Source organism: Saccostrea echinata, unplaced genomic scaffold (assembly GCF_033153115.1).
Source record: "Saccostrea echinata isolate AGI-Se365-2 ecotype Australia unplaced genomic scaffold, CSIRO_AGI_Sech_v1 ptg000001l, whole genome shotgun sequence".
Lineage (NCBI taxonomy): Eukaryota > Metazoa > Mollusca > Bivalvia > Ostreida > Ostreidae > Saccostrea > Saccostrea echinata.
Genome location: NW_026889750.1, coordinates 3,655,478 through 3,677,500, shown reverse-complemented (window position 1 = coordinate 3,677,500; position 22,023 = coordinate 3,655,478). Strand labels below are relative to the sequence as shown.

Here is a 22,023-nt window from a genome sequence, read left to right as displayed (position 1 = left end):
AAAAACTAAGTGCATGGTTATGATGCATAAGGATGCCTTTTCAAAAATTGTGAATTTCATGGCCCCAGGGTCAGGGGTTCTGGTGTTAGGGTGGGGCTCTATTGATTATGTAGTGAAAATGCATTGATTCTTTGAAAATCTTCTTCTCTGCTACTGGAGATTATTTAAACAAACTAAGTGCATGATTATGATAGACAAGGATACCTCTTCCAAAATTTTTAAATATATGGCCTCAGTTTTTGGGGTTCTTGAGGAGGGGGGGGGGGCTCTATTGATTATATAGTGAAAAAGCATTAATTTTATTAATTTATCATTAATTAATTCTGTCTGCTCCTTAGTGTTGGGCTGATAAATAAATTGCTTAGCTATGATGAAAATGGGAGCTTCAAACAGAATTTTTAAATCTAATTTTGTCGTCCTAGGGTCAGAGGTTCTGGCATAATGGGGGGGGGGGGGGGGGCTTTTGATAATATAGTGGAAAAGTGTTAATTCTTTGAAGTTCATAGTTATGATGATGAGGGTAACTCTTCCAAATTTGTAAATTTCTTGACCCTTGGTCTTGGGTTCTGGTGTTAGGGTAAGGCTTTGTTGAATCTGTAGTGAAAATGCATTGTACCTGTGAAATTCTTCTCTGCTTCTGGGCATATCGGAAGCAAACTGAGTAAAAGTTTAAATGAATGAGTAAGCGTATTTCTACCAGATTTTTAAACATCTGGACCATTCGTCTAAGCATTCTGGTCCTGGGCAGGGCTCTATTAATTTGTATTCTACTGAGAGAAGTTATTCCCCTTTTCCTTTCACCTTTGATAATTAATCACCGTAAATAATGTATTTGAAAGGTTACTAGAATAAGATAATTATGCAAGAATGTTTATCGTATAATTCAAAAAGTACTTTCTTAGTTTTAATAATCAGGTAGACCTGTAAGTAATAGATAAATAAAAATGAGACAAAAATAACTTATCTTATTAAAAGTTCTTCAAAGACCATAAGAGAGGTCAATGCTAGAGGTCTTAATATGGGTTTAAAAATAGTACAGAAGTACTAATAGTGTGTTGATAGTCTGCATGGTGATAGTGTTAAGTGGGGGACAGATTAGAACTTAATTTATGAGTTGATACTGAATACTAGACTAATTATTTTGTTGATCCTGATCTTCCTACTTCTCTTGCTTTAGGGCAACAATGCTTCATCTATCAGTGTATTTAACTTCTAAATTGTTGTATTATACTCAGGTGACCGTTAAGGCCCTTGGGCCTCTTGTTTATTACTACATACAATATGTAAATATGAAATGTGCATCGAGTGACTCAGGACATATTTTGATAGATTCCTTGGATTTTTTTTTTTTTTGAATTGATTTTTTTCTTTTCAGTTTGTTGATGTTTTAAACAGCAAGAAGGAAAAAATAAGGCAGCTTAAAAATAACTGTGAGTATTCAACTCTGTGGTGCAACCTACATGTTTGTATGTATATTCACTCAAATTTATAGTCAGAGCAGTAGTGGATATGACAGTCTTAAGATTGCTGTAATGGTACAATCTGAATGAAATTTTAAATAGACTCCTCTTAATATAGCCATTCCTCAATACCCACTGATTTATGTACATACTAACCTGGCGACTGTTTCACTTACAAATCATAAATGTACGATTATGTTTACGATTGCCAGACGTGCATGTAAAGGAGCGTTTCACTAAACCTATAGTAAACGTAGCTCTTACGGCCGGCGAGTTACGATCAACTTATTGGAACTCTTTTGGCTAAGGAGGTGTATTTGTTTGAGAAAGAAAAAAAAAAATAAAGAAGAAAGAGATCATTACGAAATAAAAAAAAATATTTCAGCATTTTTCTTAGTCTTAAAAAATAACAGAAGAAACAGAAGAAAGAAAAGGACAAAAAATTCATGGAAAATAGATTATTAAAAAGAAAAATATAATTTTATATATTTATTCTATGCATAAAATTTGACATAAGTTTCCTCAAAACTAGGATTAAATGATATATATCAATTATCTAAATTCATTCATGCATTTTACTTCTCTTAATTGACAAGTGAAGTCCACGGTGGTGTCTAAATGTTAATATCTACTTCAAGCTAAAATTTATTACGGTGGTGTCTAAATGTTAATATCTACTTCAAGCTAAAATTTATTACACACTCGTGGTGTAACAAACATTTTTGAAAACGTTTTTTTCCGATTGTACGTATTGGCGGTTCTTGTTTCATGTTTCTGTTAAAAAAATTATACTAAACAAATAATACAGTGCAGTATGTTTATTGTTTTTTTTTAAATATTGCTAATACTCCCATGCAGGATTGTTTAAGTAATTTTTTTTAAAAAGTTACACATTTTAATGTGTATTATATCGATTCTTTCTCTGCTTTCTGCTTCATCAATTAACTTCTAAGAGAGCAATTGCCTTTCTCACTATATTCTTTAGAATTTATAATTTATACACAACATAAATCTGTGACATGTAAGTAAAGTTTTTAGCAAACTATCCATCGTAATATCCCGTGCAAATCGTAATAATCGGGAAAATAATTGCGGCAAAATATTTCCAAGTTATCAAACTAAATTATTAAATTCTTGAAAACCTCTATATAAATTGACACGGTACTACAGTCTTTAACAGGCACTGATCCAACAATTTTTTTTAACCGGCTACCTACTCCTCATAGAATTTGTATATCTAAATGTAACCGCACCTATAAAGTTAGAAAGGTTAATTTTATTTTATTTTGCCCCAATACGTAAATAAAAAAAATTCTTAAAGGCAGAGATTTTTTACCAGGTGGTAAATTCCAGGTGAGGGAGGGGCTTATTTTGTACAGGTGTGAATGCCTTGAGGGCTAGCAGTCTACCTGTGGCCGTTTGTCTCCTAATCCCTATACACAGGAAGTGATATAATACACAGTAGAGTACCCAAAAAGTCAAACTTTACCTGTGTTGGGATTCTGAGATGATTTTAAATTAGAAAGAAAAAGTTGTAAATAAAAATTAATCTAAATAATTTTTATTAATTTATAATTGAATGTGTCTCAAAGCACACCCATTAAAAAAAAATTATTATTCAAAGTATTTGTTGAGCTTTGACAAAAAATTATACCAAATTTTGATATATATTATCATAAAGAATATCATAATTATTTCAAATACTAAAGGTGTGTGTGTAATGTGTATATATATCATCAAACTTAAAATTCCATTGCAATCATAGTAATACAGCTTCTCTATTGTTTATACCATGTGTGGTAAATATAAAAGGATCAAAGTTAATTTGAAGGTTGCCATGATCATGAGTGCCAAACAAGTGTACAGGGTATACACAGGGGCTAGCAAGTAAATGTCAATCAGGTTCTAGCACCCAGTGATGTACCTTAATGCACTTGATTGACAGGGGTACACAGACCAGGTATTTTTGAAGGTGGTGCTTAAAATCTCTGCCTTTTAAAAAAAAAAAAAATTAATGCTATTTCACACAAATTCAAGTATACTGTATGCTCATGTATTTCAGTGATTTGATATTTAGAAAAGAAGAAAAAAAAAACAGTGGGAAAGGGGAACTTCTCTGTTTAATTTCTGGGTCAGTGTTGATTTCTGTAAAAGGGGTGAAGAAGATGTATCTATAATCTTCTGAGCTCTTTTATACATTGTTGAAAGGGAATGCAATCGTATCTAACGCACCTCAGTTTCGACTGTATTTTTATTTATTTTCTTTTTTACAGGGGAGGGGTTATATTGATCTCTAAAATGAAATCTAAACTTGAAGTTTTTATTATAAGCTGCGAGTATGTATATTTTTTTTTACTAAGTTTGAGTTTTAAGATTGGACTCGGTCTACACAATTTACCAGTATTATGACTGAGAGCAGGCAAAGATGTGAAAAGTGGCAATATTTATTGTTTTCTTGCTTATAGTTTTGTTTTGTGTTGCTTTTTTCATGAAATTACTTGCACGTAAGTATCTTAAGAGTGCCCCTGACTGCTCGTAGACTTACGATCAACTTTAATCGTAACTCGCAAATCATAACTCTTAGGGAAACGCACTTACGTGCTACGTTCACATTTACGTCTACGTTTACGAGCTACGACCTGTTAGTGAAACGGTCGCCAGGCCTGTAGGAAGCAATTTCAGTTGGGGGGGGGGGGGGGGGGGGCACAACCATACATTTTCAGTTGTGGGGGGGCACTTTCAACTACCAAATATTCCTTGACAAGCAAAAAAAAAAAAAAGGTCATCAGACATTATTATTGAGGGGGCACAAGCATATGGTAGCTATGTTTTCTATAGTATTCTGTAGATCGGCAAAATTGCCCCCCTTCCTGGTTCCTACGGCCATGCTAACCACTGACTTATGTACATATTAAAACCTTTATTAATTACAGATATGTGCTAATCACAAGTGTAATCAAACAAATGTAATGTACTTACAATTATGAATTTTTTTAGACACAAATGGTACAGACTCATCTCCAGGACCATCAAATGTAGAAGAACCGATCAAAACACAAGAAAAAAGGCTAAAGAAAAGGTCGGCACCAAGTGATGAAGAACTGAGGTAAATGTATTTGTTGCAATTTAAGAAATAAACTAAGTAAAGTTATTGTACATTGAGAAATGCTGTTTACCATAATTTTATTATAATCTGCATTGTCTTTTGTTGTCAGTGATGCAGAAACAACAGATGAAGAAAAGGTAAGTTTGTTTTCCCTAAGAATTCTTCATGTATATGCATCTTACTGCTTAGTTGCAACAAATAGTGCTATTAACTGGACAAACATGAATTTTGTAAAAAAAAAAAAAATACAGCATGTGCATAGAGGCCAGGAAACGATATGACCTAAATGTTTGACAGAATGGGTACAGTTTTATATGAACTGTCTTCCAAATCATTCAGTATATATTAAACACTACAAACTTTTGCGTTTCTTTTTTAAGAATTGAAGTTTTTTTTTTTTAGGAACAATCATAACATTGAAACATTTGACTGTTATTTTTACTTCAGAGTTCATCACAAAAAGGCAAAAAGTCCAAAAAGGAAGTGAAAAAAAGTCCACAGAAGGATGATTCCATTGTGTTAGATACAGGGAAGGATAGTCTTGGGACATCAATGGTGTCTAGGTAATGTAATGAAATATTTCCTATTTTGGCATTGAAAATACATAATACTAATTACATATGTATATCTGTTAAATCACTTTCATCATTTTTTCTCTTAAATATTGTGACTTTGCCATGAATTTCAATTAAGTAAACTGCAATATTGATGACATGCATAAAAATCTTGTGTTTGTGGAATTTGCTTATAATAACAGAATTTTCAATTTGAATGTAAAGTTTTCTTAAATTTTAGACCACGTAGAAATGCTGAGTCGAACAAACGTAAAACTCCATCCAAACCTGTCCTACCAAAAGTTTCATCATCAGAAACAAAGTATGTGGGCTTTTATATATCCATGGCATTGTACTTATTTGGTGATATTTAGTACTCAAGTAAACTTAGGAAGCTACAGTATACTCTAAAACCCAATAATCTGTTTAAAATCATCTGTTTGGTTGGCTATGTTTACTACGTACTACACCACAAACATCGATGTTTGTAAGCGGTAGCGTATCAGAACAACTGATTTTAATCAGATTGCTCTCATTAAAACCTTGCTTTTCATCAAATCTTATGAAATAATAGATATACTTTATCATTGCCTATCTCATTTAGATGAAACTATGTAATGTACGTGTAATAACATGTATCTGTGATTAACATGTACATATCAAAAGGTATTTAACTGATAGAAAATTTATATACAGTTAAATTGCATTGAAAACCATTAAGGGTAACACTTAATTAATTTTCAAATTCAAAGGATTCAAATTCAAATATGACAAAGAAATTGTCTCAGAAAGACTAGTTTTAGTGTAATGTGATTCTTTAACCTGCAGGCCAGAGAGACCTGTCAGAATGAAAAAAGCATCCTCCTCAACATCAAACCGATCTTCTGACAACATCGATCCTGATGACCTCATTGACAATTTATGATGATGTCATTGTCAATTTGTGATGATGTCATTGAAAGTTTGTAATGTTTTTACTAACTACATGTGCAAGGACAAGATATCCAATCTATGATGTTAAGACAGTAAAGGAGTTTTGTTGATAGCCTTTACTATTGAATTGTGGAGTTCATGTGTGTGCATGTTTAAGACCAGAATTTAAAATAGTAGTGCCATGTAATGAATGTGAAACAATAGTGCCATTAGTGCAATTTTGTAGATTGATTTCAACGTATTTAGACTTGATCAAGAAGAATTATATAAAACTTTCATATGCCAGTCTTTTGTTGTTATATGCCTGTCTTGAGACTAGATCTAAATTCCAAGTACAGACCGCTACCAAAGCTCAAGAAGGAAAATGGATCTTCAAATTCAAACAAACATATTATAACCCCATGTCGGTAAAGATTCTCTTGTTTTATAAAATATTGTTTTGTATCATACCAAGTTTAACTAAGAAAATGAAAAACAATTTATTTGCTATTATAATTGCAAATTCAAAACAATATAATCAAATCACATGCCTTTCCTCAAACTTGAATTAAAATAAGGAGGCCATTGTTTTATTTTGATATGTTTTAGATCCTGGATTTAAAAGGTTTTTTTTTTGTTTTTTTCACACAAACACAGGTTTTGGGCTTGCCTGTTCATCTGACGTACTTTCTGCAACAATGTCTAATGGACAGGAAGCTTTTTTCTTGGGCACACGTTTGGGCTTGGATTCTGTAATAAAAAGATAATTTACATACTGGCAATTGAAAGTGCATATAAGGCTTTGAATACAGGTATTTCAATACTCTCTGAATGCACTAAAACACAGTTATAGATAACACAATATACACATACGAGGGGTGATCAAAAAGTTCTCGGCACTTTGAAGTGAAAGTTGCGGGTTCTTCGGATGAGACCTTAAAAACCGATGCCCCGTGTCACAGCAGGCGTTGGCACGATAAAGATCCGTCACTGCTCAATGGCCCTGAGTGCCGAGTAAAGGTCAAAATTTGAAGCCCTTCACCGGTATATGGTGACGTCTCTATATGAGTGAAAAATTCTCGAATGGGACGTAAAACAACATACGATCAATCAATCAATCATTAATTGGATTGATTGTTTTAGTGAAGAAAGGGAGATGGTTAGAAATGACGTTTGTTCTGTTGCCCAGTGAAAGCATGCTGGGAAAGAGATGTGTCCTTAGTTGAGCAATTTCTTATGAAAAATCGCCAAGTTACAGTTTGAAAAATAGTTTAATATCTTAACAATAATATAATTATTAAATCCCTAAAATTTCGTTTACTTTAGAATTTAAACATATCATATATGGTAAAAAAGAAGGCACCAATGCTTTATCCACAACGACGCTCCCAAGACAGAGGACGCGGATTGTGATGGTCAGAAATAAGAAATGATAAAAAATATAAGACTGGGAAAAATTTTTCAGCTTCTGTGAACAGAACGCTTCGGAGCATGTCACGTGACTGCCTGGATCACATGATTCGCGCATGGGCAGAACGGTGGCAGATGTGTATTTAAATCTGAGAGGACTACTTTAAAAAATAATGAACACCGAAACCTAATTTTATTTCTTTAGTGGAAGTAATTCAATTAGTTCGCGAACTTTTTGATCACCCCTCGTATGTGGGAAATTGAATACAGATGTATCATACATCAAATTACTTACAGTACTAGTCATAGATTACAAAATCAGGTCATCATTAGATAAATTCAGATATAACAAAAAGAGTGATGCTTGTGACAAAACAGATCTGGAATTATACATTTACTTTAAAGTTGTACTACAAGTAATAAATGTTTAGTTATTATCTTTATCTCTTGAGGAGGTATCCAAACAATTGCATTATAAGTTTCCATTCAAAGGTTATTGTTAAACTTGAAATGAATTACTAGTACTATATATATATATAGCTTTTAGCTTTTAGTAACATAATTTCAAATTGTAGAAGGATATATTTCTGAAGTAGGACCAACTATTACAATTACTTCGTTAATTAGTTATTTCGCTTTTGTAAAAGGTGCAACTGTTGAATGACCCTCCATCTAATAGTTAGATGGCACAAACAGATCATATTGGTTTTGCTGAGCTAATGACTTAAAACATGCATAAAGACAAAAAAGCATGTTTCAGTGAGAAGGTACTATTTTCCCTTTTCTACAACAATGCAAAATGTCCATTTGACATACAACAAAAGCCGATATTCAGGGGCAAGAGCCCAACTGAATGGAGCATCAGTATTCTTCTCCGATGTTATACTGCTTAAGGACTGCAGTTTAACTGTATTTTGCCTAAATTGATAGTTAAATTAACATTTTACTAGTATTTCTAAGGTATTCTTAGCATCAAATGTTTACCGGTATTTCAAGTAAATAAAATAGGACCAGTGCATGAAAGGAAAATTAATGCAGTAATTACTGCAGGGGTTACACTAGTGAATTTGCCAAGAAATACATAAAAACCAATCTCTCTCTCTCCCTCCTCTCTCTCTCTATATATATATGACCAGATGAAATGATTTTAAAAGATTTCAAAAAAAAAAAAAAGAAAAAAAAGTGACATTCCATATGAAGATCACATGATTCTCATATGAACCAAATTCATATGAAAATAATATGATCTTGTCTTATATGGAATTTCTGAAATCAACTGGACAAGTAACATGTAATTATTTGGAATATACATAAAAAGTGAAGGCAAATATGAACATTATTTCGTTATATTTCCCTACCGTTATTTTCTGAATCCTCTTTGATGGCGCCTGCTTGTAGTAGTGAAAAGTTAGCAGAGCTAGTGATATTGTGCATACCATGTAGATCAAAGCCATTGTCGAACGAGCTGCAAAGTGATGTTAGAATAATCAAGAATTACTGTGGTGTATACATGTGCAGATAAATTCTAATACATTCGCATATAAATTATAAATTGCAAATTTACACTTTCTGATAATATTTTATCAACTGAATTCTCATTGTGTAATACTTCAGATGTAAAAGTTTTGGTCCTTTTCGTTCTAAATTAAAAATCTGAGAAACAGAGAATATTCTTCTCTTCTTATTTTAAAGAATATCAAATGTAAGCGCTGACCATGATATTGAAGTCGAATATCAAATACATGTATAAGCGCTGACCATGATTGAAGTCTGGCAATGCAGTATAGCGGAAAGCACTCGAATAATTCTTTTTATATATACATGTATACAGTAATGTAGAGACGAAGCACAGTGAAAGAACATTTTAACGTTGATATTTCTGAAACCAAATACATTTATTTTTGAGTAATAATAGTAGCCAATCAACCATTTCCTCCATGCTATTATTTTGCAATTCACATGCGGATTAGAATCATTTCTAAATGTACATGGTATATAGGAAAACATTTCATGTCAACTTAGATCCAAAAAATGTTTCATATGTATCTCCCATGGCAATTATTAAATGGAGCAGATAGATGCAAATTTGTATTGAAAGCTAAACGATGCCATAAAATTCACATTAGCACTCTATCAGACATGCTTCATCCTAAATGCAAGATGCGAATATTTTTCAAGAATAAGTTTGAAGTTGCATTCACTTAAGCTTCATTTCAAACTTCGCGATCCGAGGTTGCATTCCACATATTTCATTAATACGAAAGGCGTTTTCTTAGATTAATGTGACGATTGCACCAAAAAAAAGTATTCCCTGACGTGCAGATTTAAGTGGAGTATCATTCGGTGTTCTGTATTATTTATTCCGATACCTTGCATTTAGGAATTTTATAAAGAATGTTATAATTTGCCCAACACATATTTTTAAAACACAATAGTTTTGCATATTGTTAAGTATAACAGCATCCGAAGATTCAAAAGACATGCATAAATTGTGTTTTTGATAACTTACCAAGCACGCTTGATACAAAATATGCTTAATTTTAAAAATATATTCTACAATGTTTTCCACCATCACCAAATTAGATTTCTATCGATAAATTACATTCGTCAAATGGTTTTATCCGAAATTCCCTCGGTCGCTAATGGGTTACTCTATATGATCTACAGTGAATGTTCTCACCTTAGCTTTGCATGGAAGAATGAATAGGGTTTTACATCGTTGTACCTGTGTATTGCAATTATGTACACAACATAAATCTTTTCACTCCTACTACTTACACACAGAATTTTTTTTTTTTACTGCAGTTAGTAGCACTTTTTCTTTTAATTAATTGTTCACCATTTTAATCGTTGTTGGCTTAACAGACAATATGATAGTTTTTGTTGTACTTTTGTTCTTGTTAAGATGTTTAGAAAATCATGGGGTACGTAAGCAATGCGCATGCCCAATAAAAGCAGAAAACGGATCCACATTTCTCACCTTTCTTTTACAAAATTTGAATCGTGGTAGCTTGAGACTCAGAAATCTAAAAGTTTTAAACCAGTTTTATTATTCAGTTACGTGAAAAACTTTTTTTGCCGCAAAATATGTTTTAATGTTGTACAATTTTTGTTGATCGATGATTTTTTCTTAAGGCACGAGCCAACTTTTTGTCAAGTGGCGTATATCAACTGTATTAGTAAAAAATTGACAGTGAAAATAAAAACCAACAACATGAATTCAGTATTCATGAACAAAGACTGAAAATGCTGTAAAACACATGCGCTCGACCTCTAAAAGTAATATTTACTCTAATGCCCTAGATGTAAATTATCATAAAACAGAGGCGGGATTATACTAACCGATACTGTGTTTTCATCTTTTTGGCTTTTTCGGCTTTGAGTAATTCACATATAACTTTTGTTCTCCTTTCTCCCTCTCTTCCTGCAAGCCAGTATGTATTCATCTCACCTTTGCCCTGCAAGATAATACATTCACTTTTAAACCCGAAATTTTGGCACCAATAAATGATTTTGCCAATAAGGGGGAACAGCAATATTTCGAGAACATTCAAGAAGCTTCAGAGGATTTCAGTTCTGCAAGGTACAAGTAGTTTTCGACGTCTTCTCATGGATATGGAATACATAGATTTGAAAACCTATTGAATTGGATATGGATTTTGATAAAGACACGAAATTTGTAGAGTTTGGAAAGAAGAGTTATGTTCGTAAGCTTCGCAAGCTCTGTACTTGGTAATTTTTAAATAATCTGTTACGGGACCAGTCCCTACATGTACATGTAACATACATGTACCGTAAGTAAAGGATTTAGAATTATTATTTTCCCTCCTGTTCGACAGCCAATGTTGCTATGTTATGCTAATATTTCATTTGTTGAAATTTTTTGGCCCGTTGGAAACACTCTTGTTTTAATTATTTACTGAATCACTTTGTGGCAGTAATTGACATGTTCAATTTGTCCTTGTTTCTTTGCCAAAATATGGCCCTCATCCAGATAATTTAACGTCTTGCCAATATACATGTCAAATGTGATACTCTCTTCCAGGTTTGCCATTATAGAAGAACTGTTAATAAATGCCTTAATATCAAAACACATGCATTACAGCAAGCAAGCACCAGAGAATGATTCATTGTAAAATTTTTGTTTCCGAAAGCATGACGTATAAACATGTGTTTATAATCTTATGTCTGTTATTATATTTTTATGTACTTTCTGTCTGAATTGTTTTCATGAGGAAAGAAAATATTAAGGTTAGACAAGGTTCAATAAAATCTGATGTGGTTGAACTAGGCGCATTGTTTCAGATTTTAGCTTATAATGATGGAGTTTAGGGTGTTTGTAATGCCACATGGTTTTTCCACTTCATTAAAGCAAATTCAAAGTATAAAGTCTTTGTCTTTTTGGTGAGTGGATTTACAAAAATCAAAAGGTGAGTTCTTTTACAAGTATTTTATCCCATATTTCAGATGTATTTTAAATCTTTTTAAACTTAAGAGAGGATAAAATAAGCAATATAAAATATGCAAACACTTGCAAATACATGAAACTTTATTTTGTTTTGGAAACAAATCTTCACTTCTAGAGAGCACTAGGCGATATAATTAATTAATGATATCTGTAAGCGTGTTTTAGTGAAATAGAAAGAACATATAAATCTTAACAAACTTATATAGTTTTGTTAACTGTTAATTAAGAATACACATGAACTATGTTGAAAGGGTGTTACCCAATTGATAAAAATTTAATTTATAACGTGGATATTTCGTTTGAACATTTCCTTTTCACATTACAGATGCACTGTATATGCATTCTGATACAGCTGTTGGGAATGTTGTATTCGTCGCTTAGTCAGGATTCGGTGCCCGCAGCTTCCCGCCAAACTGCCTCGGGGGCACCCAGTGTATGTTCCTCAGAACAGTACAGATCACTGTCGCCTTCACTCCAGAACGAACACCAGTGTAACTTACTAGAGAGGCTGAAAGGAGACTTTGAAACTTCTAAAACCAACCAGGAGAATCTCATAAATGATGCTATTATGTAAGTTTCAAATTAATTGCCTTGGAAGAAAAACATGTAGTCTTACACTAGGAAACGATATATAGATGGATATTGAAAACTAGTACCAGAAGATATAGTCTTTGAATACTAATACATATTGCATATACATGTATGTAAAGCAAGTAGAAAAAATTAAGCCTTTTGAATGTGTACATGTGGACAGAAACAAAACAACCGTTATTTTACATTATAGTTACTCAAATATTGTTCAAACCTGTGTGTCTTTGTTTCATTTAAATATATGCCTTTGCTTCATTTGGACGACAATTTCATTTAGAGGTATAGGGTATTACGGTTCTTAATGTTTTTCTTTCTCCCTCTTCCAAAGGAAACTTGATGTCCTGAATAATAAGATTGATCAACAGATCCGGAGACAGATAGAAACAATAGAGGTTGAAAAGTATAAAAAGATGGCACCAAGTTTCCCAAATATACCCTTAGTCCGAGGTACATGCAAACTTAAGATATAAAAATCAAATCAAATTCCAGAAAATGAAATATATCCGGTACATTGTATTGGCTTTTTTTTTAAAAGTGATATATACACAGAATTGTAAAATTCATTTTGCAGATTGTAATGAATTGAAGATGAATGGATTCCATGTTTCTGGGGTATATCCAATACGTTTCTCAAACGGAAAAATAATGAATGTCTGGTGTGACATGGATACTGACAGGGGTGGATGGACCGTTTTACAAAGAAGACAGGATGGAAGTGTTAATTTCACACAGAACTGGAACACGTATGCTTTTGGATTTGGAAATCCAAACACGGAATATTGGTTAGGAAATGAATATATTCATTTAATGACGCGGGCCAACAACTACACGCTGCGAATTGACCTTTGGGATTGGGAAGGAGATGAGGCCTATGCCAGATATGAATATTTTGCAGTCACTAACGAAGCAGACGGGTATAGGTTACTTGTGTCAAATTACTCGGGCACTGCTGGGGATTCGTTTTTAAGCTACCACCAAAACATGAGGTTTAGTACGCACGATAAAGACTATGATCTGTGGTACTCGTCCTGTGCGAGAAAAGACAAGTCTGGATGGTGGTATCGAGACTGTGGATACAGTACACTGAACGGGTTGTATGTAGATGGGGGAACTATTCCGATCTCGGCTGACGGACTTATTAAGGGAATTATTTGGTACCACTGGAAGAGGAGATACAGTTATTCATTGAAAAAAGTGGAAATGAAGATAAAGCCATCGCTGGCAATAAAGGTGGAACTTGAAGAACTTGCAGCTCTTGAAGCCAATCCACCATTTCTTTCCACAGTTGCATCTTCTACTAATAACTAAAACTTTTAAGACTTCGACGGAAAAGAATTTAAATAAAAAAAGGTGTTCAAACTTTTAACACCTTTCCCACTTTCATCGAGAGTATTGTATTCTATATAAAGAGATGTTTCGTATTTTAACACAATTTCTCCACAATATTAAGTACCTTAACATTAAGGGTCCCTCGATAGACTGTGGTAAATCCCTTTCCCTTCAAGCATTCATGGCACGGTTCACTTAAGTGAATCCTCCCTGGCTGAACAGAAAGAAGAATCAATAAACAGTTGATATATGATGTAATATCAAACCAATTTTAATTAATAATCGCATGATTATTTCTGACCTCCTGTTCAATTGCAACATAAAGCATAATTTAATTAACTCATACCTCACTGTATGATTGCATTCGTGATGCTGTATTTACAGTGTCCCCAAAGAGACAGTACTGGGGCATCCTCTTTCCCACAATTCCCCCCACCACACTTCCTGTGTGCATACCTAGTGTAACAATGTGACAGTGTTCATGGACATTGACAAAGGAGTATGATGTCATCCACCAGGTTAAGATATTTCAGTGTAGTCTAGGACATACAAAATGTTTTAGTCTTTGAGTTTTTCATTCATTAACATTACAGTATTTCGCGTTCATTATATAACATAAAATAATTGTGTAAAATATCTATATAATGAATACAAATACGCTTGCAAAGGTACATGAGTCTTTGTCATATGCCCTTTTACAAAACTAAGAGGAGGGTCTGTTAAATCAATTCCTTTTATATGTCAATGGGAAAGAGTATTTTTCGCTTTAGCTTTCAAAATAATTTTGGAGAAACTGATTGAAAACTCTTATGTTTACTAAACCTTTCATATATAACCCGTAAGATTTATCATTATAAGAGAAATAAATAAATGTCTTTATAAAAATAAATACTTCCTCAAGTGCCTGTATTGAAAAATGAGAAAGATGTGTTATTTGGATTAGTTACCCGCCCTGAGCTGGAGATTTTCCCCTGTCACGGGATCGGTTAGGCTGGCTGCCTTTTCCACTAGTTCTATAGCGAGCCCTGCTACATTGACCGCGTGATTTTCATTTCTGTCTGGAACACCACCGGCCACCATGTACACTGCGTCCCCTAGTGTTTCCACCTAGATAATCACATAATATACCTAGTTCAAAACAAAACCTATCCCAAAAGTATAAATGGTGTAAAGATTAGGGAGAGTTATCATCTTAAGAATTGCTTTTCAGTATTTCATTAATTTTACTTTTTCTTAGGTTTTCGTAAATAGCGGTGATAAGCATCGTCTAAGTTTGTAAAATATCATTGAAATTAGCAGTTGTTTTAGCAAAAAAGCAATTATTACTTTCTCTGTTACATACTTAATATAATTGTAAGTGACTAGTAAGATAAGTATTTCAGTCGGTCAGCAATCTTATGTATTATACAGTTCTTTTTATTCTGTTTTAACATTTATAAGAACACAATTTTCACAATGAACTTGAATTTCTTTTTTTTTTCAAATTAATGTAGCTTTATAATTTGAACTTAACTTTTTTAATACATTGTAATAAGGATGGTTAAATCTGTTTTGATTTACATTTTCATTTATTGAAATAAAGTGCATTTTAAGATGAAGCAATTTTGTTTCCATTTTTTCATTAAATGAGATTTTTCTGTGTGTCTTTGGGATTGCTTCTGTTTTCATACCTTGAAAACATCGTACTTATCGACGACAGCATCAAAGCAAGTGAACACAGCGTTAATGCATTTGACAATCTGCATTGCTGATGCTTCTGCGCAGATATCGGTGAAGTCCACAATGTAACTGAACAAAATCGTCACTTGGTCAAACGTCTGAAAGATTTCAGTATCATGTACACATTATTTTCAGAGTTATTTCATCAGTAATGATAGCAGAGAGGATTTTTTTAATAATCAGATAGGTTTTCGTGTTTATTTTCACACAATAGATCTTCAAGAAAACAGTCATTCTCTAGAAATGTTCTGTTTAAACACCCATTTTTTTCGAGTGTTACTAATGTTCTACACTGCATTTTTTAAAATTGGTCACTATGCCTTAAATCTACATGAAAAATCAATCACCTGCGGTTATATTCGTGCATATTCTGCGGGTAGATCATGAAAACGCCCTTGAAAAAAATATCTGTTTTTTGTTTTAAAAAAATGCAATGTAGAATTACGTCTATCGATAAGATAAAGGGTTGCTTCTGAGGTATAAAACTTGCTTTAACAAGTACACTTTCGGTCTCTGTTTAAAACAATGATAATTGGAAAGAAAATTGGATTCAATTAGCCTTATGTAACCTATGATTTCACAAGCAATGTGTTTGATTGTAATACCTCGCATGTTTTGATCGGGTCGTCTCCGCGTTTTAAGCGTTCGGCAATTGTTCTTGGAATCATGGAGTACAGCAGTGTCTCGCTCTTCAGTCGCCATTCGTCTTGCTTTTTCATGTTCTCTTCAATCAGCTTACTCTTTTCTTGTTGCTAAATGTTGTATATTTAGAGTATAACTCAAGAAAGTCAGTTCTAGTGTTCTAGTCAAGAGACACAAGATAGTTAAATAGAGATAACTAATGCTGTTCATTGCATTGTTTTCAAAGAGATTCTTCAAAAGATTAGGTAACAATGAAGTAATTGGGCTGGCATTTTTACAAAATACATGTAATTTTTGACAAAGAAAGGCTTAGTATATATGGTTAAAACAAAGCAACCAAGACCGAGAACAATCCCACCCCCTAAACAGTAACACAAACACATATAGAGAGAGGGAGAGAGCAAAAGGAATTGAACTCAAATAAATCATTTTCGTATATATTTCTTCCATAAATCTTCATCTAATTCATGTTATCTTTGGAATCATTTCCTGCTAACTGCTGAAATCCATTACCGAACATTCAATTGTTATCAATGATGCCACTTAATCTTAAGTTTAATGCTGACCTGTTCAAGAGAGAATTCCAGCTGCGATGCGTATTGCCAACCATTGAGAACGATGTCTCTGCTGCAGTCAAAGAGGTTAAGGTCATTAATATACAAACCGACCCGTGTCATATCTTCAAGGGAGCCAACTCTGTAAAAACAATGGCAGGAAAAACAGGAACGTTATTTGCAGCCAGACAGAGGAAGCATTTACACATCTGATATATAAAATAGATTATGAGTGTTTAGAAGTGTTCTCCATAAACTAAAACCAGAAACAAAGAAGTCGTTTGATAAATTTCGAATTCATGGATAATAAGATGTCGGTATGGAATATCAATGTTTTCTTCGAGAAAAGTCATAAGCCTTATGGGGTCTACGTGTCCATTATCTGCAGACATGACAAGAGTCTATAGAGTATTTTACCTAATGACCCGTGATAAAGGATCCTCTACATTATAGTTTACTTTAAGTACTTTTCCAAGTGACAAAGTTTCCTCTCTAGCGAGTCAACCTTCCCGTCAACGATCGAAAGTTGAATACAATGACCAGTGCGTGCTTTTGAACATATGCTGGACGCTTCACATTGATTAGGGATCGGAAATAGTTGTCAGGCAGTTGAAAAACAGCAAGGATCCGTTTAGATAATATTAATAGTAAATAAATATGGCTTTTTATAAATTATCAAAGTCGTCTTGGAAGATTTTTTTCTCCATCTTCATCTACTAAACAACCTTGGATGACCTTCGTTCGCAAAGAACAATTTAGTTTTAAAAGCAAGAAAAAACTTGTAAAATTAATTCAATCAAAATTACAGGTACACCAAATTCTGTTAGAATTTGAACGATATTGAGCTTTACTATGTCAAGGTGCATGTACTTGTACAAACATGGTTTTCACGGTTGACATAAACTTGTAGTGACTACAGAAATTACTAAAAAAAAAAATAAAAAATTTCACTTCATACATACGATTGACTATCATTTCTGTTCATCAGAAATCTTTTAACATAATCTGATGTGAAATAAAAAGAACGTTTAAGTATAATTAAAGAGAAGCAGAAATTTTCTTTGTATTAAAATGTCACATGCACTTAGTTCATTACATAAAGAATCGGAATAGTTTGAGTTACCAAAAAGGGTTTTAAAAGGAAGACTTTAGAATTATAGGGACTCAATTTGAAAATTTAATTTTAGAAAAACTAATACATGTGAATCTTTAAATCTGCTTTCAAGCATTAATATAAAACAGGTGCTTAAAGGATGCTTACAGTGGATTACATAGAAAGGCAATGGCGTCCCAGCAAGGGATGTATTTCATCTGTCCACGGAAAATGAGCTTATGTTTACTATAGAGCTTTTTCTCAAATAGTGACGTCATGCTGGTAGTAATGGAATGTCTTCGAGGAGTGAGATTGGCACATTGGAGTTCAAACACAACCGTTTGATGAGTTATAATCTGAAATAAGATCTAGAGAAGTCAAGAAGCTGCACAAATGATAAAGTATGTCTTAAGTTTACAAGTTGGAAAAGCTAAATGATGACTGATGGAAAACTGTATGAACTAAAAACGTTGGGGAAATATTAGGATAATCTCTATATGACATCAGATGGATTTCTTTTACCCAGTTCTTGTATTACTTGGTGCCTGTCAGTCTTTAACTTCAAATTGTGTTATATGTCACTGTATGTTGTACTCTACGAACATGACCGAAAAATTCTTAAAATTTCTTGTACTTAGATAACGATTAAATATGGCTGTGTAATCTTTCAAAATTACAGTCGTACGAACTCAAACATACGTAATCTCATATATATTTTGTCTTGTGTGATCTGAGTCATTATTTTGTATTTTTTTTTTTATTTGAAAAAAAAAATTACTTTTATAATACCTGTGGTAACATATAAAGTAAATTATTGGAACTATTTCAGTCGTTTGCTTTGAGGGAGCATTTGAATGGCATCAAACGAAAGCAAATTGCAGCTCTAATATTCCCAATCTAGAAGACATTTTATTCAGTTGCTGAGGTTTCTGAGTACGAAGCATAATGCAATGTGACAGAAACAAGAATCAATAGGACGAATAAACAATTATAATGGAAAGGTTGCATTAGATATGGTGTCTATTACTTACACTGTCCCAGGTGAATTCTAATATCGGCCTTCTGAGTTTGAAGCGGACATTAATGTAAGAACCGATCAGATCGTTGGTGTCTAACCATTTGGACATTCTATCTCCCGTCATAGTCACAATCATGTCTTTATTAAAGACAATGCTAAACGGGAAAACCTAGGTAATGAAGCAAACAATAAAACAACAATTTAAAAAAAAAAGAAGATATAAATGTTTAAGGACATATGATACAAACAAAAAATTGGATGTCTAGATTGGTATATATTTTTCTTTTATATATTTTGGTTGTAAATAATGCGAATAAAAAAATCTAAATTATTACGAAATTGTAAACTTTCTATGGTGTTTAAAATTCTACCCTTCTGCAGCCATCCTGATAACTCTATACAAAATTTTTTATACTTTAAATCCCATTATTGTTAAACTTTGAATGAAAAATTAAAACCTATTCGGTTAAACTTATTTATTTTACTCATATACATATGACTCAAATTGTTATTTTCAAAATTTTTAATAAAAGTTTGTATCATCTGTCCTTAAAGAAAATTGAAGACTATACTACAGGGATCAAATCGTATCAACCAGCAGTTAAGAAAACTATGTAATGATTAAAGACTTTCATTAGACAATGATTAAAGTCACTGAATGCAAAATTAGGTATAATGATGATTGATGAGATGAATAAGTCATTTTTTTGGAATGTCGTTGTGAAGGTCAGGTTTGCTATTATAGACGCTCTCTAACTGATAGGTCACAGCTCAAGCAATAACACAAAGAGGAAGTTCAAGAGGCAATGTTGAAGTAGAATTTTGCATTGTTAAATCAATATAGGAATATAAATTCACAATGTGAAGGATTATTGCCTTGCCTGAAGCAATAACAATTTTTGTCGAGTTTGTAATGAGAAATCGTTCATTGATAATTATGAATCCATAGTACTTAATAAATTTCTACCTTGAAGAACAATTCGTTTGATATAAATTCGATGTCGTCATACAAATTGCTTTGGACTGACGCTTGCAAAGGAGCAAAGTAAGCAGAGTTGTCGAAATTAATTCGAAATGTAACATTGCATCCGGTATCCAATATCTCTTCCAGCAATATTTCTAATTCTATATCAATGTCGTAAAACATTTTGGCACACTGTGTCAACTGGCCCGCCACATAGTTTCTATATCCGGTCCGTTTGGAGCGATAGCTAAGCACACATCCGTATCTGTCCTCAGATTGAACAAGGAAGGACGGGCTTTGCATCTGTGGGTAACTGTATCGCATCATTTCGTGAAGATTATCAATACCATGAAGAAAATCCCGGAAATGACGTCCTTGCAGACGAACAATTTTGTCATATCCACAGTGATTAAAGAATTTCACAAAACACTGACCGAAAAAGAGTAAATAATCTTCCTCATTCTTTTGCTCATTAAATACATGACAGCATCCTTTGGCGATCTTCTTAATGAGACCGTCTGTGTAAATCTTGTGAGTGGTGAAGACAATATTCTTCTGTTGTACATACTCCAAAATTTGATTCCACTGATCTATGCCATACTTCTCTATGATGTAATGTTGGATACTCTCCAGTAGCAAACCATACATTGTGAGGACTTCCGGAATTTTCAAAAGTGGTAATGTACCAAATTATTCCTGAAATCAAAGAGAAGCTCATCTCAATTGGTTTGGATTTTACTATATAAGATCGACACGTCTCCAGCTCATTCAGCCACTTATCTATCTATAGGTTAACCCGACACTTCCTTTGCATTAACATCATAGTTAACATTGAAGAATGGTGTTTGTGTATACAATAAGGCTATATAGTACGCACATATGAAACAATTTTAATCAAATTGCTGCTATTTCCAGAACCTTGACTGGGTCAATACAAGTATAGCCTTGTTCTTAATTTCTTGGTAATCATTTGATTCTGAAACATTTCACTTTTTTCAACAGTGGGCGAAGGTTTCTTCCGACATCTTTATATAAAACAATGTATTTGTCCACAAAATGGTTTCTTCTAGCTAAATGATTCAAAAAAAAAAAAAAAAAAAAAAAAAAAAAATTAAATTTGCATGTTTTTCTCCACTTATAAATACTGAGTAATCGTTTCTTATAAATTCGAGTGGAGATATGAGAAAACATGTACGCACAGAGTTGAACAATAAAGTCCTTCTAAAGCTTTTCTAGAAAATTGCGTGCACGTTCGTGGTTTATGTAGTATTGTGCACTCAACATCGATCTGAAAAATTTGCTTGGCACTGCAAATTTATCAATCTAATTGATTTCTTCGACTTGATAAAAATTACTCAAGCATCTGTAATATTAAAACAAAAGTGAAGCAACCAAGAAAGAAAGTGTTTGATATGTAATTGAAGTCTTGTTTTTTTTATGTTGAAATTTCACACAAGATTTCAGGGGGGTAATTATTTTAAGGGAAAAATGTATAAAAAGTTTGTTTTATTAATGGGAGTTTTCAACACATAGTTTGGTTTTGGAAGATGAAAAACAAACATCACCTTTTTACCGAAATCCATTCAGAACAGAACGCCAGTGATAACATTAGGCGGAACGATAACGTTACTCTTTTTCTCAAGTTAATTTCAAAGGAGCAATTGTACCTCAGAGAGAAGTGATAATTTTACGCTAATTTCCATATCACTGAATCCCAGTAACACAGTTTTCAAAGTGAATACAAACAATACAATATCCTTTTTGAAAAAAAAGACAAGAAAAGAAAAGTGGGTTCAAAGAACGAGGTCTGTTTATATAATTTTTGATCAATGAAATACGGATTAAAAATGTAATTTTTGTTTTAAAACATTGTTTGAGAAGAAAAATCAGACATACCTAATTGTCGAAAATCTCCACTGTTTACTAAAAAATGGGTCCCCACAAGTCCTTTTAGCAGGTGTAGAGTTAATAAAAAGTAAATAAACACTATCCATTGGTTGATCAAAAACTTAAGTGGTCAAGGGGTCGTCATCTTGTGTACAGAATAAATAGGTTTCTAAATAATAGCGGTAATCAAGACGCATCGATTATTATTCTTAATGGTGTAATTACATCTCGCACGTGCTGTCCGTCGCGTTCAATTCTAAACTTTATATAATTTCAATATAACGTCTTTCTATATGTCACCTCATTCCATCAGAAC

General features: G+C 33.0%; 3 protein-coding genes across 5 annotated transcripts in view; 2 read left to right on the top strand and 1 right to left on the bottom strand.

Annotated features, from left to right (window-relative positions):
* The window catches only part of LOC133183409 (DNA repair protein XRCC4-like), a 16,279-nt gene extending 9,941 nt beyond the window's left edge, over nt 1-6,338 (top strand). Inside the window, exons 6-11 of the mRNA XM_061318375.1 lie at nt 1,376-1,430; nt 4,458-4,566; nt 4,676-4,703; nt 5,014-5,129; nt 5,362-5,442; nt 5,949-6,338. Coding sequence (XP_061174359.1) covers nt 1,376-1,430; nt 4,458-4,566; nt 4,676-4,703; nt 5,014-5,129; nt 5,362-5,442; nt 5,949-6,045 — 486 coding nt within the window. The 3' untranslated portion in view covers nt 6,046-6,338. The remainder of the gene's footprint in view (nt 1-1,375; nt 1,431-4,457; nt 4,567-4,675; nt 4,704-5,013; nt 5,130-5,361; nt 5,443-5,948) is intronic.
* A 185-nt stretch (nt 6,339-6,523) lies between these two features.
* On the bottom strand, nt 6,524-20,542 carry LOC133183377 (soluble guanylate cyclase 88E-like). 3 transcript variants are annotated; one of them, XR_009720632.1, is made up of 13 exons: nt 19,824-20,542; nt 18,870-19,025; nt 18,007-18,194; nt 16,758-16,887; nt 16,155-16,301; nt 15,501-15,647; nt 14,778-14,937; nt 14,177-14,286; nt 13,955-14,044; nt 10,785-10,900; nt 10,423-10,468; nt 8,801-8,907; nt 6,665-6,782 (listed from the first exon to the last, which is right to left on the bottom strand). XR_009720632.1 is itself a non-coding variant. In XM_061318342.1 (12 exons), exons 1-12 carry the CDS (start codon nt 20,466-20,468, stop codon nt 6,676-6,678), a joined length of 2,103 nt encoding a protein of 700 aa, XP_061174326.1. In that variant the 5' UTR covers nt 20,469-20,542; the 3' UTR covers nt 6,524-6,675. The 3 variants fall into 3 exon arrangements, 2 of the variants coding, with proteins under 2 accessions (XP_061174326.1, XP_061174334.1); XM_061318342.1 differs by lacking the exon at nt 10,423-10,468 and having other exon boundaries at nt 6,524-6,782; XM_061318350.1 differs by lacking the exons at nt 6,665-6,782; nt 8,801-8,907 and adding an exon at nt 9,934-10,167.
* Nucleotides 11,619-15,428, top strand: LOC133183398 (microfibril-associated glycoprotein 4-like). The gene is made up of 4 exons (XM_061318363.1): nt 11,619-11,872; nt 12,236-12,480; nt 12,830-12,948; nt 13,073-15,428. The coding sequence occupies exons 2-4, from the start codon at nt 12,236-12,238 to the stop codon at nt 13,807-13,809; spliced, it is 1,101 nt and encodes a 366-aa protein (XP_061174347.1). The 5' UTR covers nt 11,619-11,872; the 3' UTR covers nt 13,810-15,428.
* Nucleotides 20,543-22,023: the final 1,481 nt, after the last annotated feature.